The sequence below is a fragment of the Cervus canadensis genome, chromosome 15 (assembly GCF_019320065.1).
Source record: "Cervus canadensis isolate Bull #8, Minnesota chromosome 15, ASM1932006v1, whole genome shotgun sequence".
NCBI lineage: Eukaryota > Metazoa > Chordata > Mammalia > Artiodactyla > Cervidae > Cervus > Cervus canadensis.
The window spans coordinates 55,024,666-55,036,879 of record NC_057400.1 but is presented as its reverse complement, the minus strand read 5'-3'; the positions used below and the strand labels follow the sequence as shown (position 1 = coordinate 55,036,879).

General features: G+C 36.5%; 1 protein-coding gene and 1 non-coding gene across 4 annotated transcripts in view; both read left to right on the top strand.

Annotated features, from left to right (window-relative positions):
* Positions 1-12,214, top strand: part of LNPK (lunapark, ER junction formation factor) — an 85,332-nt gene that overhangs the window by 28,416 nt on the left and 44,702 nt on the right. For all 3 annotated transcript variants that reach the window (XM_043487567.1, XM_043487568.1, XM_043487569.1), the window contains 2 exons: positions 8,477-8,560; positions 8,640-8,691. In XM_043487567.1, the coding sequence (XP_043343502.1) occupies positions 8,477-8,560; positions 8,640-8,691 (136 nt within the window). The remainder of the gene's footprint in view (positions 1-8,476; positions 8,561-8,639; positions 8,692-12,214) is intronic.
* On the top strand, positions 10,036-10,108 carry TRNAG-UCC. Its single transcript has one exon. It is a non-coding gene; the product is annotated as a tRNA-Gly (tRNA).

The following is a 12,214-nucleotide window of genomic DNA, read 5'->3' as shown; positions in this document are numbered from 1 at the left end:
CAATTCTCAATAATATAAAAGTTGTGATATGATTGGTTTGGTTTGCTGGTGTGATGAAGAAGATCTGATAGTGTTGATGAAAGCCAAGCCCTACTTGTACCAAAATGGAGAAATACTGATTAACATAGAAAAGGCAAAGAGGAAGACAAAAAAGGAAAAAAGAAAAGTTCCAAGTGATGAGAAGCTGATTCAATGTCAGTGGAATTACATGACTAGAAAACAGAATCTTAGAGAACATATATGATTGGGGAAAAATTCTCAGTAGAGGAACAGAACAGACTTAGAAAATTCTGTGAGAGAGCAAACTAAGCTATTTACTTCTTAAATAGCCCTTGATGGAATTGCAAAATAGAAAATGTGCATCTAGGTCTGCCAGTTGGGAAATTCAGTTCAAAGTTCTATTGTTTTGTATGTATAAATGGTTTATGAGGCATCAGTGTTAAAGAATAGTTTAGAATGGCATTTCTCTTGCAGTATGATTAGAAAAAAATAAGTTGGCTGCACTCTTAAGGGAACACAATTTGCATTGAATTGATTGTTGCAGGTTACAGTACTGTTGCTATTAGGAACTAGTCCCTTGTCTTTAATGCTCAAGCCCTCAACAGAGCTGCTTTGTTTCAGAAGTACTTTATACTTTGTTTAGAACAATGGGTGTTAAAAGGTGAATTTATAAGGAGTACAGTGTTAGCTAATGATTGTACTGGTAATGAGAGGAAAAAGAAGGGACATTGCTTTTCAGCGAAAACAAAATGTAATCAAAACTGATATTGTTCATTGATATTTTACCCTACATTTAAAGCTTTAAATATACTGACATGACAAATAACTATTAGTTTAAAATTACCCAACTCTTAATTCTTTCATTAAAAAAATTAATATAAATTGTATTTACTACTTGATGTTTTATTGAAGGTGGTTTCCTCAGGGATGCATCTCTTTAATCTGGATAGATCTGTAATGTAATTTGTAATTTGTGAACGTGTAATTTGTAACAGTAAACATGAATTATCAATTGATTAAAACATTACTTAGAAAGGAAAATGAGTAAGAACAATCTTTTAAAACAATGTTTTAAATCTAAGAACTTAATATAAGTATTTACTTACTAAAATAAAACTAGGAATTAATCTTTAGTTACCTAAAAAGTCTCCCAAGTCAAGATGTGAACATTTTGCCACTCACATATTTTGTGGTCTTTTTTTTTTTTAAACTTTTAGTTTTAAAAAATATCACTGTTCAACAGATAATCTGTCTCTATCCATGAGCATTCCATTAAAACAGTTCAAAGTCAAAATCCATCAAAACACGAGTCAAAATGACCTCTTTAAGTGGCTTCATGAAAATTCTGTGCTTTTTTCTGAGTAGTACAGGTATTTCTGTGTGGTAAGTCCTTCCTGCCATTTCTCAGGCAATTTATATTTTTCCAAGTCCTGAGGAGAATCGTTTGAAAAATTGGGAACATGGGAAGAAGTATTATAACTCTCTGAGAATTAAAACTTAACAATCACTACAAATGTTACTGGTTCAAAAGAATCTACTGCCAATTGAAAGCAGGAGCTAAAAACTGCTGACATGCTTGCTGCTAAGTCGCTTCAGTCGTGTCCGACTCTGCGTGACCCCTTAGACGGCAGCCCACCAGGCTCCCCCGTCCCTGGGATTCTTCAGGCAAGAACCCTGGAGTGGGCTGCCATTTCCTTCTCTAATGCATGAAAGTGAAAAGTGAAAGTGAAGTCACTCAGTCGTGTCCGACTCTTTGTGACCCCATGGACTGCAGCCCACCAGGCTCCTCTGCCCATGGGATTTTCCAGGCAAGAGTAGCTGTCAGTTAATGTGGACATTTCAGGTAACAGGACAGAAGCACATAGAAGAGAAGTGGCACAATCTACATAGTCTTGCTTTTGTGGCCGTGTTCGAAGTATGTTTTGGGCCTTGTCTCTTATAATAGTGAGTTATTCTTACAAATTAATGTTAGTAAGTTTATTTATTATTTTTTTAAGGACTTCTTTTGCTTCTACAGTTTATTCCATGGAATGTCACTCACAGTATACTGTAGTATACTCTGTACAGAATCCTGTGCAAAGTGACATTCCATAAAATAAATTTTGGAAGCAAAAGAAGTCCTTAAATTGACAATTTTAGCATATGATTCTGTGTGGGGCTATTAACCACACTAGAAGTTTCAAATGTTACATTTTTATATTACCCAATAATATTTTCTGGCATTTTCCAGTGTTTGAATATTCACTATAGGCTACAGATCTTTGTAAATACTTTAACAGAAGAAATGCAGAGAAGTTAGTGTTATTGTGGACTATGCCTATGTGAAATCAAAAAATAATTTAAAATCTGAATTGTTAAAAAAATATTGATTTCAACAGCAATACTAAAATCAGGGTGAGCAGACAATATTTTCTGGTTCAAAATTGGGAAAGAAGTATGTCAAGGCTGTATATTGTCACCCTGCTTTTTCAGCTTATATGCAGGGTACATCATGTGAAATGTCAGGCTGGATGAAGCTCAACCTGGAATCACGATCCAGAAGAAATATCAATTACCTCAAATAGGCAGATGACACCCACCCTAATGGCAGAAAGCAAAGAGGAACTGAAAAGCCTCTTGATGAAGGTGAAAGAGGAGTGAAAAAACTGGCTTAAAACTCAACATTCAAAAAATGAAGATTGTGGCAACTGGTCTCATCACTTCATGGCAAGTAGATCAGGAAACAACGGAAACAGTGAGAGACTTTATTTTCTTGGGCTCCAAAATCACTGCTGATGGTGACCGCAGCCATGAAATTAAAAGATGCTTGCTCCTTGAAATATAAGCTATGACAAACCTAGAAGTGTATTAAAAAGCAGAGACATCAGTTTGCTGACAAAGGTGCATATAGGCAAAGCTATGATTTTTCTAGTGGTCATGTGTGGATGTGAGAGTTGTACCATAAAGAAGGATAAGCGCAGAAGAATTGATACTTTTGAACTGTGGTGCTGGAGAAGACTCTTTAGAGTTCCTTGGACAGCAAGGAGATCAAATCAGTCAATCCTAAAGGAAATCAGCCTGGAATATTCATTGGTAGGACTGATGCTGAAGCTCCGATACTTTGGCCATCTGCTGAGAAGAGCAAACTCATTGGAAAGGACCCTGATGCTGGGAAAGATTGAAGGCAGGAGGAGAAAGGGACGACAGAGGATGAGATAGCTGGATGGTGTCACTGATTCAGTGGCCATTAGTTTGAGCAAACTCTGGGAGATGATGAAGGACAGAATCCTGGCATGCTGCAGTCCATGGAGTTGCAAAGAGTCAGTCATGCCTGAGTGACTGAACAACAACAGCAAGACATTATTTTATCAGTTTAAAAATATGTGTTTAAATGGTGAAACATGTACCCTGATGCTGTGAATTGAAGATGTTTTGGGGCACACTCTTAATAATTTGACCAAAGTCAATGCAAAACAGAAGACATTTTTAAAGAAAATGTTATGTATTTATTTTCTGCTGCACTGAATCTTCCTTGCTGTGTGTGCGCTTTCTCTAGTTTCAGTGATCAGGGGCTGCTCTTCATTGTGGTGTGTGGGCTTCTCGTTGCAGTAGCTTCTCTTGTTATGTCGCGTGGGCTCTTGGGCATGCAGTCTTCAGTAACTGCAGTTTGTGGGCTTCATTGGTTGTGGTTGCTCTGTAGCATGTGGGATGTCCCAGACCAGGGATCAAACTGGTGTCCCCTGCATTGGCAGGTGGATTCTTAATGAATGGAGCACCAGGGAAGTCCAAAAGACATTTTTCTCTTTTTAAAAATTTTATTTTTTAATATATTTTTGGCTGCGTTGGGTCTTTGTTGCTGTGTGGGCTTTTCTCTAGTTATGGCGAGCCGGGGCTACTCTCCAGTTGCAGTGTGCAGGCTTCTCATTGCAGTGGCTTCTCTTGTTACGGAGCATGGGCTATAAGGCATGTGGGCTCAGTAGTTGTGGCTCCTGGGCTCTAGAACACAGCCTCAGTAGTTGTAGTGCATGGTCTTAGTTGCTCTGAGGCCTGTGGGATCTTCCCGACTCAGGGATAGAATCTGTGTCTCCTGCATTGGTAGGTGGATTCTTTACCACTGAGCCACCAGGGAAACCCCAAAAGATGGTTTTCTACATGTGGAATATTCATTATGAGACAGGGAACAAGAATATTGGATAGGGCAATTAATGCTTTCTGTGTTTTAAAATTTTATTTCAAGAATTATTATTTAAATATTGTAGAATTTTCTCTCAAAATTAAAAAAAATTGACATTTATTTTGTGTTAGTGTTCCCTTCTTTTAGTGTTCTCTGATGAAATTCTATATCAGGTAGAAATAATTTTTATATGTTCTCAAAGTATATAAGCTTGCCAAAATAATGTTGGTTCATAATAAGCAATCATGTGTTTATTTTTCTCTTTTTTATATTATGTATTTAAATTTTTGGCTGTGCCGGATCTTTGTTGCTGCCCAGGCTTTTTTCTAGTTGCAGCAAGTGGAGGCTGCTCTCTGCTTGCAGTACGAAGGCTTCTCATTGCTGAGGCTTCTCTTGTTGAGGAGCACAGGCTCGGCCTTTAGTGTTTGTGGTGCACGGGCTCCGTAGTTGCAGCTCCTGGCTCTACAGCCCAGGTTCCGTTCTTACGGTGCACGGGCTTAGCTACCCCGTGGCATGTGGAAGCTTCCCGCACCAGGGATCAAACCCGTATCTCCTGCATTGGTAGGTGGATTCTGTACCACAGGGTATCAGGGATGGGGAAACAGTGACAGACTATTTTTTGGGGCTCCAAAATCACTGCAGATGGTGACTGCAGCCATAAAGTTAAAAGACACTTGCTCCTTGGAAGAAAAGCTATGACCAACCTAGACAGCATATTAAAAAGCAGAAACATTACTTTGCCAACAAAGGTCCATCTAGTCAAAGCTGTGGTTTTTCCAGTGATCATGTATGAATGTGAGAGTTGGACTGTGAAGAAAGCTGTGCACCAAAGACTTGATGCTTTTGAACTGTGGTGTTGGAGAAGACTTTTGAGAGTCCCTTGGACAGCAGGGAGATCCAACCAGTCCATCCTAAAGGAGATCAGACCTGAATATTCATTGGAAGACTGATGTTGAAGCTGAAACTCCAATACTTTGGTCACCTAATGTGAAGAGCTGACTCATTGGAAAAGACCTGATGCTGGGAAAGATTGAAGGCAGGAGGAGAAGGGAACAACAGAGGATGAGATGGTTGGATGGCATCACCGACTCAATGGACATGAGTTTGAATAAACTCCGGGAGTTGGTGATGGACAGGGAGGCCTGGCGTGCTGCAGTCCGTGGGGTCACAAAGAGTCGGACACGACTGAGCGACTGAACTGAACTGAACCAGTGGCTCCCTCTCTATATTAAATAAAAAACTCTGGAACTTTCAATATAATCATATCACAGAAAAGCAATCCATTCTTTGTTACATCATTCATTATTATCTAAAGTATGTAAAATATTTTGAAGAATACAGAGTAATTTATAATTTCGGGTATTCTGAGAATTCAATTTCTCATTCCTGAGTCCTGGTATTAATATGTTGGGTAGTTGAAAATGTGTTTGAAAACTTGTTTCAGTTCCACTATGAAAAATTGAAGGTAATCTCTGAAGATCGTGTGTTTTGTGTTAGGTACTATTGTAGACTCTCCTATATTATTTAAATTACACAACAGTATTATGAGAAAGTAGTAGTATTTTTTCAGCTCTACAAAAGGAGAAACTGAGGCTAACAGATTTGTTTAAAGTCTTTCTACAGCTAATTGAGAATGGAGATGTACTTTGAACCTAGATCTTTTCTGATGCTGTGGTTTCAAGTTTGTATTCTTCCCACTGATCAGATGTCTCCCTATATGAAAGAGATTATTCACTTAAAATGTGGTAGGAATAAATGTGTGAATTAAGCTATTACCTGAAAAAAGATTTTTGATGCAAAGAGCTGACTCATTTGAAAAGACCCTGATGATGCTGGGAAAGATCGAGGGCAGGAGAAGAAGGGGCGACAGAGGATAAGATGGTTGAATGGCATCACCAACTCAATGGACGTGGGTTTGGGTGGACTCCGGGAGTTGATGATGGACAGGGAGGCCCGACGTTCTGCGGTTCATGGGGTCGAAAAGAGTCGGACACGACTGAGCGACTGAACTGAACTGAAGTGCAAAAGAGAATGGATTTGTATTTTTTGCTTTTTAAAATGATTTTAAGGTACTTTACATGTACATAGACATAAACATGAATATTTGCTGAATGATGTACTAGGAGTGACAGTCGTTTGTTAAAGTGGCATTTTAGTTTTTAGTTTTGTGTATTGTTTTATAGATCACAGTTATATCTAATCTTTTTAAACCTAGCTATAGTCTTACTCTCGGAGAAGGCAATGGCACCCCACTCCAGTACTCTTGCCTGGAAAATCCCATGGATGGAGGAGCCTGGTAGGCTGCGGTCCATGGGGTCACTAAGAGTCGGACACAACTGAGCGACTTCACTTTCACACATTGGAGAAGGAAATGGCAACCCACTCCAGTGTTCTTGCCTGGAGAATCCCAGGGACGGGGGAGCCTGGTGGGCTGCCATCTATGGGATCACACAGAGTCAGACACGACTGAAGTGACTTAGCAGCAGCAGCATAGTCTTACTCTAGAATTGTGCTGTCCAAATCAGCCACTAGACCCACGTAGCTTTTAAAATTTACGTTATTTGAAGTAGGATAAAGAGGCTTCCTAGGTGGTCCTAGTGGTAAAGAAGCCACCTGCCAGTGCAGAAGATGCTGGAGATGTGGGTTCTATCCCTGGTGAGGAAGAAGATCCCCTGGAGGAGGAGATGGCAACCCATTCCAATACTCTTGCCTGGAGAATTCCATGGACAGAGGAGCCTGGCGGGCTGCAGTACATGGGGTCCCAAAGAGTTGGACATGACTGAGTGATTGAGTACAAAGTAGAATACAAGCTACAGTTGGGTTCCTTAGTTGTACAAGCAATATTTTAAGTGATCATTTATCACATATTGTATTGTAGCTATTGTATTATGTGCATATAAACCACTTTCATTATTACATATAATTCTGTTGTTATAACTGGTCTGGACTATCAAAAATTAATTTGTAGAGGTCAGGGATTCAGTTCTCTGCTATTTCATGTAGATTATGTTCATTTGGGGATAGATCATATCTTGCCTTCTGTCCCCACTCCCAGTTTTTCCCCAACCCTAAAGAAATAATGTTACAAACATTTTCTTTACATCAGAAATTTAGATGTGCTTGTTTTAAGACTTTATGAAGATTTTGAAATAATTAGAAAAATGTTTTAGTTTCACTAAACCAAGATTAATAAATCATTCATCTAAGCACTTTAACTTCTTAAATATTATATTGAGTTTTTAATGAGAAATCTATTAACTACTATTGTGGCACCGTATTTTAATTATAGTTTAACTTGGTAAATGTGCTCTGCTTTGCGTTTTAAAATAAATGGCCTTTGTAATAAACATGACATTTAATGAATCTAAGTGGCTGTCAGTGGTCACTGAAAAGGAAGTTCCTCTTCCAGGTTTTGCAAAAGCATTTTCATTCTGTATATTAGCTATCTGTCATAATTATGACTGTCTTGCATTAAAGTAAAACTTTTTCTGATATTGGGCTTTAACTGCTAAGATGATGCTTTACTAGTGATTGCTTTTGAAATTAAACCCACATATTAAGCCATAAAGCGACTTGAGTGCATTGTAAATAAAATGCTATAATAATGAAGTGCTTTAATTATAGTCACTAGTGTGAGCATAGAACTCAGTAAGATTTTTACTTAAATTCTTACTGTGTTCTCTTTTTTTCCCTCTAAAGTTGTTTGAATCTAAGTAAAAAAGGGAGAGCTTCACCTTGTAAAGTCATTTGAGCAAATTCCATGAGAGAGCATGGCTGTTCTCCCAGTTACTGAGTTTTCACTGCATTTTGCAGCAAGCTAATTGCTTCTGCTAATAAATAATCTAAAATCGATGCTGACAGCAGTTAATTGGCACAGAGATTTTATTTTGTAAAGCTCTTGGCTAACGACCTTCTTTAAATTAATAGCATTAAGTGCTATGAGGAAATAAATCTGAGGAATTGCCTGTCATTTGCTTGTCATGTCTAATAACTTCCAATAATGATGGCTGATAGATTTTTGCACATTCCATTATTGAAGTTGGTGCATGTAATTATTCTCCTCATTATACATAAACAATTAGCAATATTTGGTATTTCCTTGTAGTAAAGCTGTTAACTACAAGTAGCATATTACAGGTTAGAAGCCATTTTAAATTCTGAATTTTATTATTTGAATGTAGGAAGTCTTTCATGCTATCTGGATGTATTATGTGCTATTTATTTTAAGCCTTGTACTTGAATACTTTTTGAATAGGGTTTATAAAAATATGTAGTGTATGAGTGTTTTAAAATGTGACAATTTGTGGAAATTCTTGTTTGCAGCTTGAAGAAGTCATGGAAAAAGAAACTTATAAAACAGCTAAATTAATTCTTGAAAGGTTTGATCCAGATTCAAAGAAAGCAAAGGTAAGGCTGTGATATCACCATTTCATTATAAATTGCTCATTGTAGTAGGACACTGTAATAACATTTCTGTATTTGATAGGAGTTTGAGCCACCATCTGCTGGAGCAACTGCAACTCCCAGACCTGGACAAGGTAAATAAACTTTGTAGAAACTGCTGCTGCTGTTGGAAAGATCCCTGTTTACCCAAGTGAGTTCAAAAGTGTGATAGAGGTGTGAAAAACTTAATGTAAAATGCTTTTATATTAATTTGTATTGGTTATTTGGGATATGACTTAAAGTAGATGGCAGTAAGTTTATTTCATTTTCATTAAAGATGTTATCTATTGAGATTAAATATATAATTGGTTACAGTCTTTTGAAATTTAAGTGATTTCACCAGTATTTTGTAATCCCCCCCCGCCCCCTTTAAATAAGAGCCTCCTGGAATATCTGCTATTATGAAAATTCCTACATCTTTATGATTTATTTTTGAGGAAATTAAATGAAGGTTTCTGTCAAATTTGAGTTTCTTCTAAAATAACACTTTTAGTTAGGAAGAGGAAAATAATTTAGAAATGAGAAGAATATTGAATTACTGCTATATAAAAGCATTAACTCTTGCTTTTTGAGGTTGTATTGCCAGATTACTAGTGAAACCATTACTATTATATCATTAAATATTTTGTAATTTAAAAGTTATTAATTTAAGTGATTATATAGAGAATTCCCATGACTAGTGTGTGAAAAGATATTTTTGAGTTTGCTTTGGCTTCCCTTTTTGTTCTTGTCTCTAGAATATAATAATACATAGGCATACCTCAGAGATACTGCAGGTTTGGTTCCAGACCATCCCCAAAAGTAAATATCGTAATAAAGTGAGTCACATGAATTTTTTGGTTTCCTGGTATATATTAAAGTTATCTTTACACCATACTGTAGTCTATTAAGTGTGCAACAGCATTATGTCAAGAAAAAAATGTATATCCCTTAATTAAAAAATACTTTGTTGCTAAAAAATGCTAATCATCATCTGATAATGCAGAGTTGCCATAAACCTTCAATTTGTATAGTTTATTTTGTAAAAAAAGAAAAAAAGAATTCAGTATACATAAAACACAATAAAGTGAAGCACCGTAGAATGAGGTATGCCTGTAGTTTGTAAGGCTTTTGTTGCAATACAGAATATACTGTATTTAATTTTTACTCTTATAAATCATCAGAATTGGAGCTGGTTTATAAAGTTAGGGTGATATTTAGAACTTTGAGAAGTCAGTACTTTTATTAGTTTCCCCGGTGACCAGGGGTATTAATAAGCCGTAATAGTTTTAGGTATTCTAATTGGTGGAGATATGTGGATAGAATCTCATCTCTGCCATCTTTTATAAGTAGAATTCTGGTTAATAGAAATATTAGCCTGCTCTTTCAATGAATATAGAAGTTTATCAAAAGTTATGTTAAAGTTTAAAGATGATTAAAATAAATTAGTTTTAGGGAATTCCCTGGTGGTCCAGTGGTTAGGACTCTGTACTTCCACTGCAGGGGGTTCGGGTTCAATCCCTGGCTGGGGAACTAAGATCCAGCAAGTTGCATGGCATGGCCGAAGAAAAGAAAATTATTTGCAGTATAACACCTACTTTCATAATCAGTTTAAATTTTTCTACAATTTATACTTCTTACTAGTAATTATAAGAAATATTGTGGCCTGCAGGCCAGGTTTCTATACTTTTTACTTATATAACTGGTACTAACTTTACAAAAGTACTTTTTAAATAACCTTCGTGAATATATTTTTAAAATGTGATATTTTGCAGAAAGCTGGTGCTGTTACTTTAAAAAAATCTATTTTCTCTCATTATAAAAGAACAGATGTATGACTTTCTTAAGCATTTATTAATAATTAGGCAGCATTAATTCATTTAGGAATCTGAACTTATCTTTCCTTAGAAACTTTTGAAACTCCAACTTTTTTTCTTCTGATGTCATATTGTAACTATAGAAAAACCATCTCTGGTCTCTCTGATTTGGATTCCTGAGGCACTACTTTTGGATATTCTTTTAGGGAGAATTAACATTTAGCTATAATACAAATGAATTATTCACTTAAAAAATGTACTAAATTACTCTTATGTGTAGACACCAGGGGGAATAAAGAGATGAATATAGTATAGCTTTTGACCTTAAGAAGCTTATAATCTATTTTTTGAAATATTTTTTCTGGAGTACACTATTCTAGTATTCCTAACTTTTCCAGATCTGTAGATATTAATTACTATTTGGAATTTTTTCCTCTATTTGAAAAAAATTCTAAACTATATCTCAACTTTATTCTCCTTATTGAGAATTACAGTTTTCTTGTTAATTTGATCTTGTTACTATTATTTTGATAGGTGACTTAGTCATACATTTTATTTATGTTTAAGTTCTGTGTTTCTGTGTGTTTAAAATTGTCTTTATTTCTTTGCTTTAAACCATTGTTGGTCCCTTCCTCCCTTCCTCCCCATTACTCCCTCCCTCCCCATTACTCTTTTCTCTCCCTCCTTTTTTTTGCTTTTGTTTCTTTCACCTATTTCTGAGCTTATATAATAGGAAAGGGGAAAAACTACTAAAGGGTGTTTGTATGTACATTATATGGCCCTTGAACAAATCTGCTCTCCAAACTGAATCTAATTGGGGTGTCCTTATTTTACTAGCTTTCTTTAATGTTTAGTAAACCGGAACTTAGATTCATGTATAATAGATAGCTTTCTCTCATTTTTTATTATTTAGATGTAAATGATATATATTATGGACTTCCCAGGAGGCGCTAGTGGTAAAGAACCTGCATGCCCTTGCAGAAGACGTAAGAGATGTGGGTTCAATCCTTGGGTTGGGAGGATCCCCTGGAGGAGTGCGTGGCAACTCACTACAGTAGTCTTGCCTGGAGAATCCCATGGATAGAGAAGCCTGGTGGGCTATAGTCCATAGGGTCGAAAAGAGTTGAACATAATTGAAGTGATGGGAGGGATTGGGGACAGGAGGAGAAGGGGACGACAGAGGATGAGATGGCTGGATGGCATCACTGACTTGATGGGCATGAGTTTGAGTAAACTCCGGGAGTTGGTGATGGATAGGGAGGCCTGGCGTGCTGCGATTCATGGGGTCGCAAAGAGTCGGACACGACTGAGTGACTGAACTGAACTGAACACAATGTATATTATACTCAGATTTATTATGAAATTTGTGAATAGTTTTTATTAATTTGTTTAGGTTTTAGCACTAAAAGGAATATAGTATTTACTGACATAATACTAACCCGACTGCCAGCCTCCTACCCCCCTTTTTATCTCTTGTATTTAATTTTTAAAAAATTATTGAAGTATAGTTGACATACAGTATTGGTTTCAGGTGTACAACATAGTGATTCATCATTTATATGCATTAAAAAATGCTCTCCTTGGAAAGTATAGCAACCATCTGTCACCATACAAAGTTATTATAATACTATTGACTACATTCCTCATGCCGTACATTATATTATATCCTCAAAACTTATTTATTATGTGACTGGAAGTTTGTACCTTTTAATCTCTTTCACCTATTTTGACCATTTGCCAACTCCCCATTTCTTTGGCAACTACTAGTTTGTTCTCTGTATCTGAGTCTGTTTCTGTTTTGTTTGTTCGTTTTGGTTTTTAG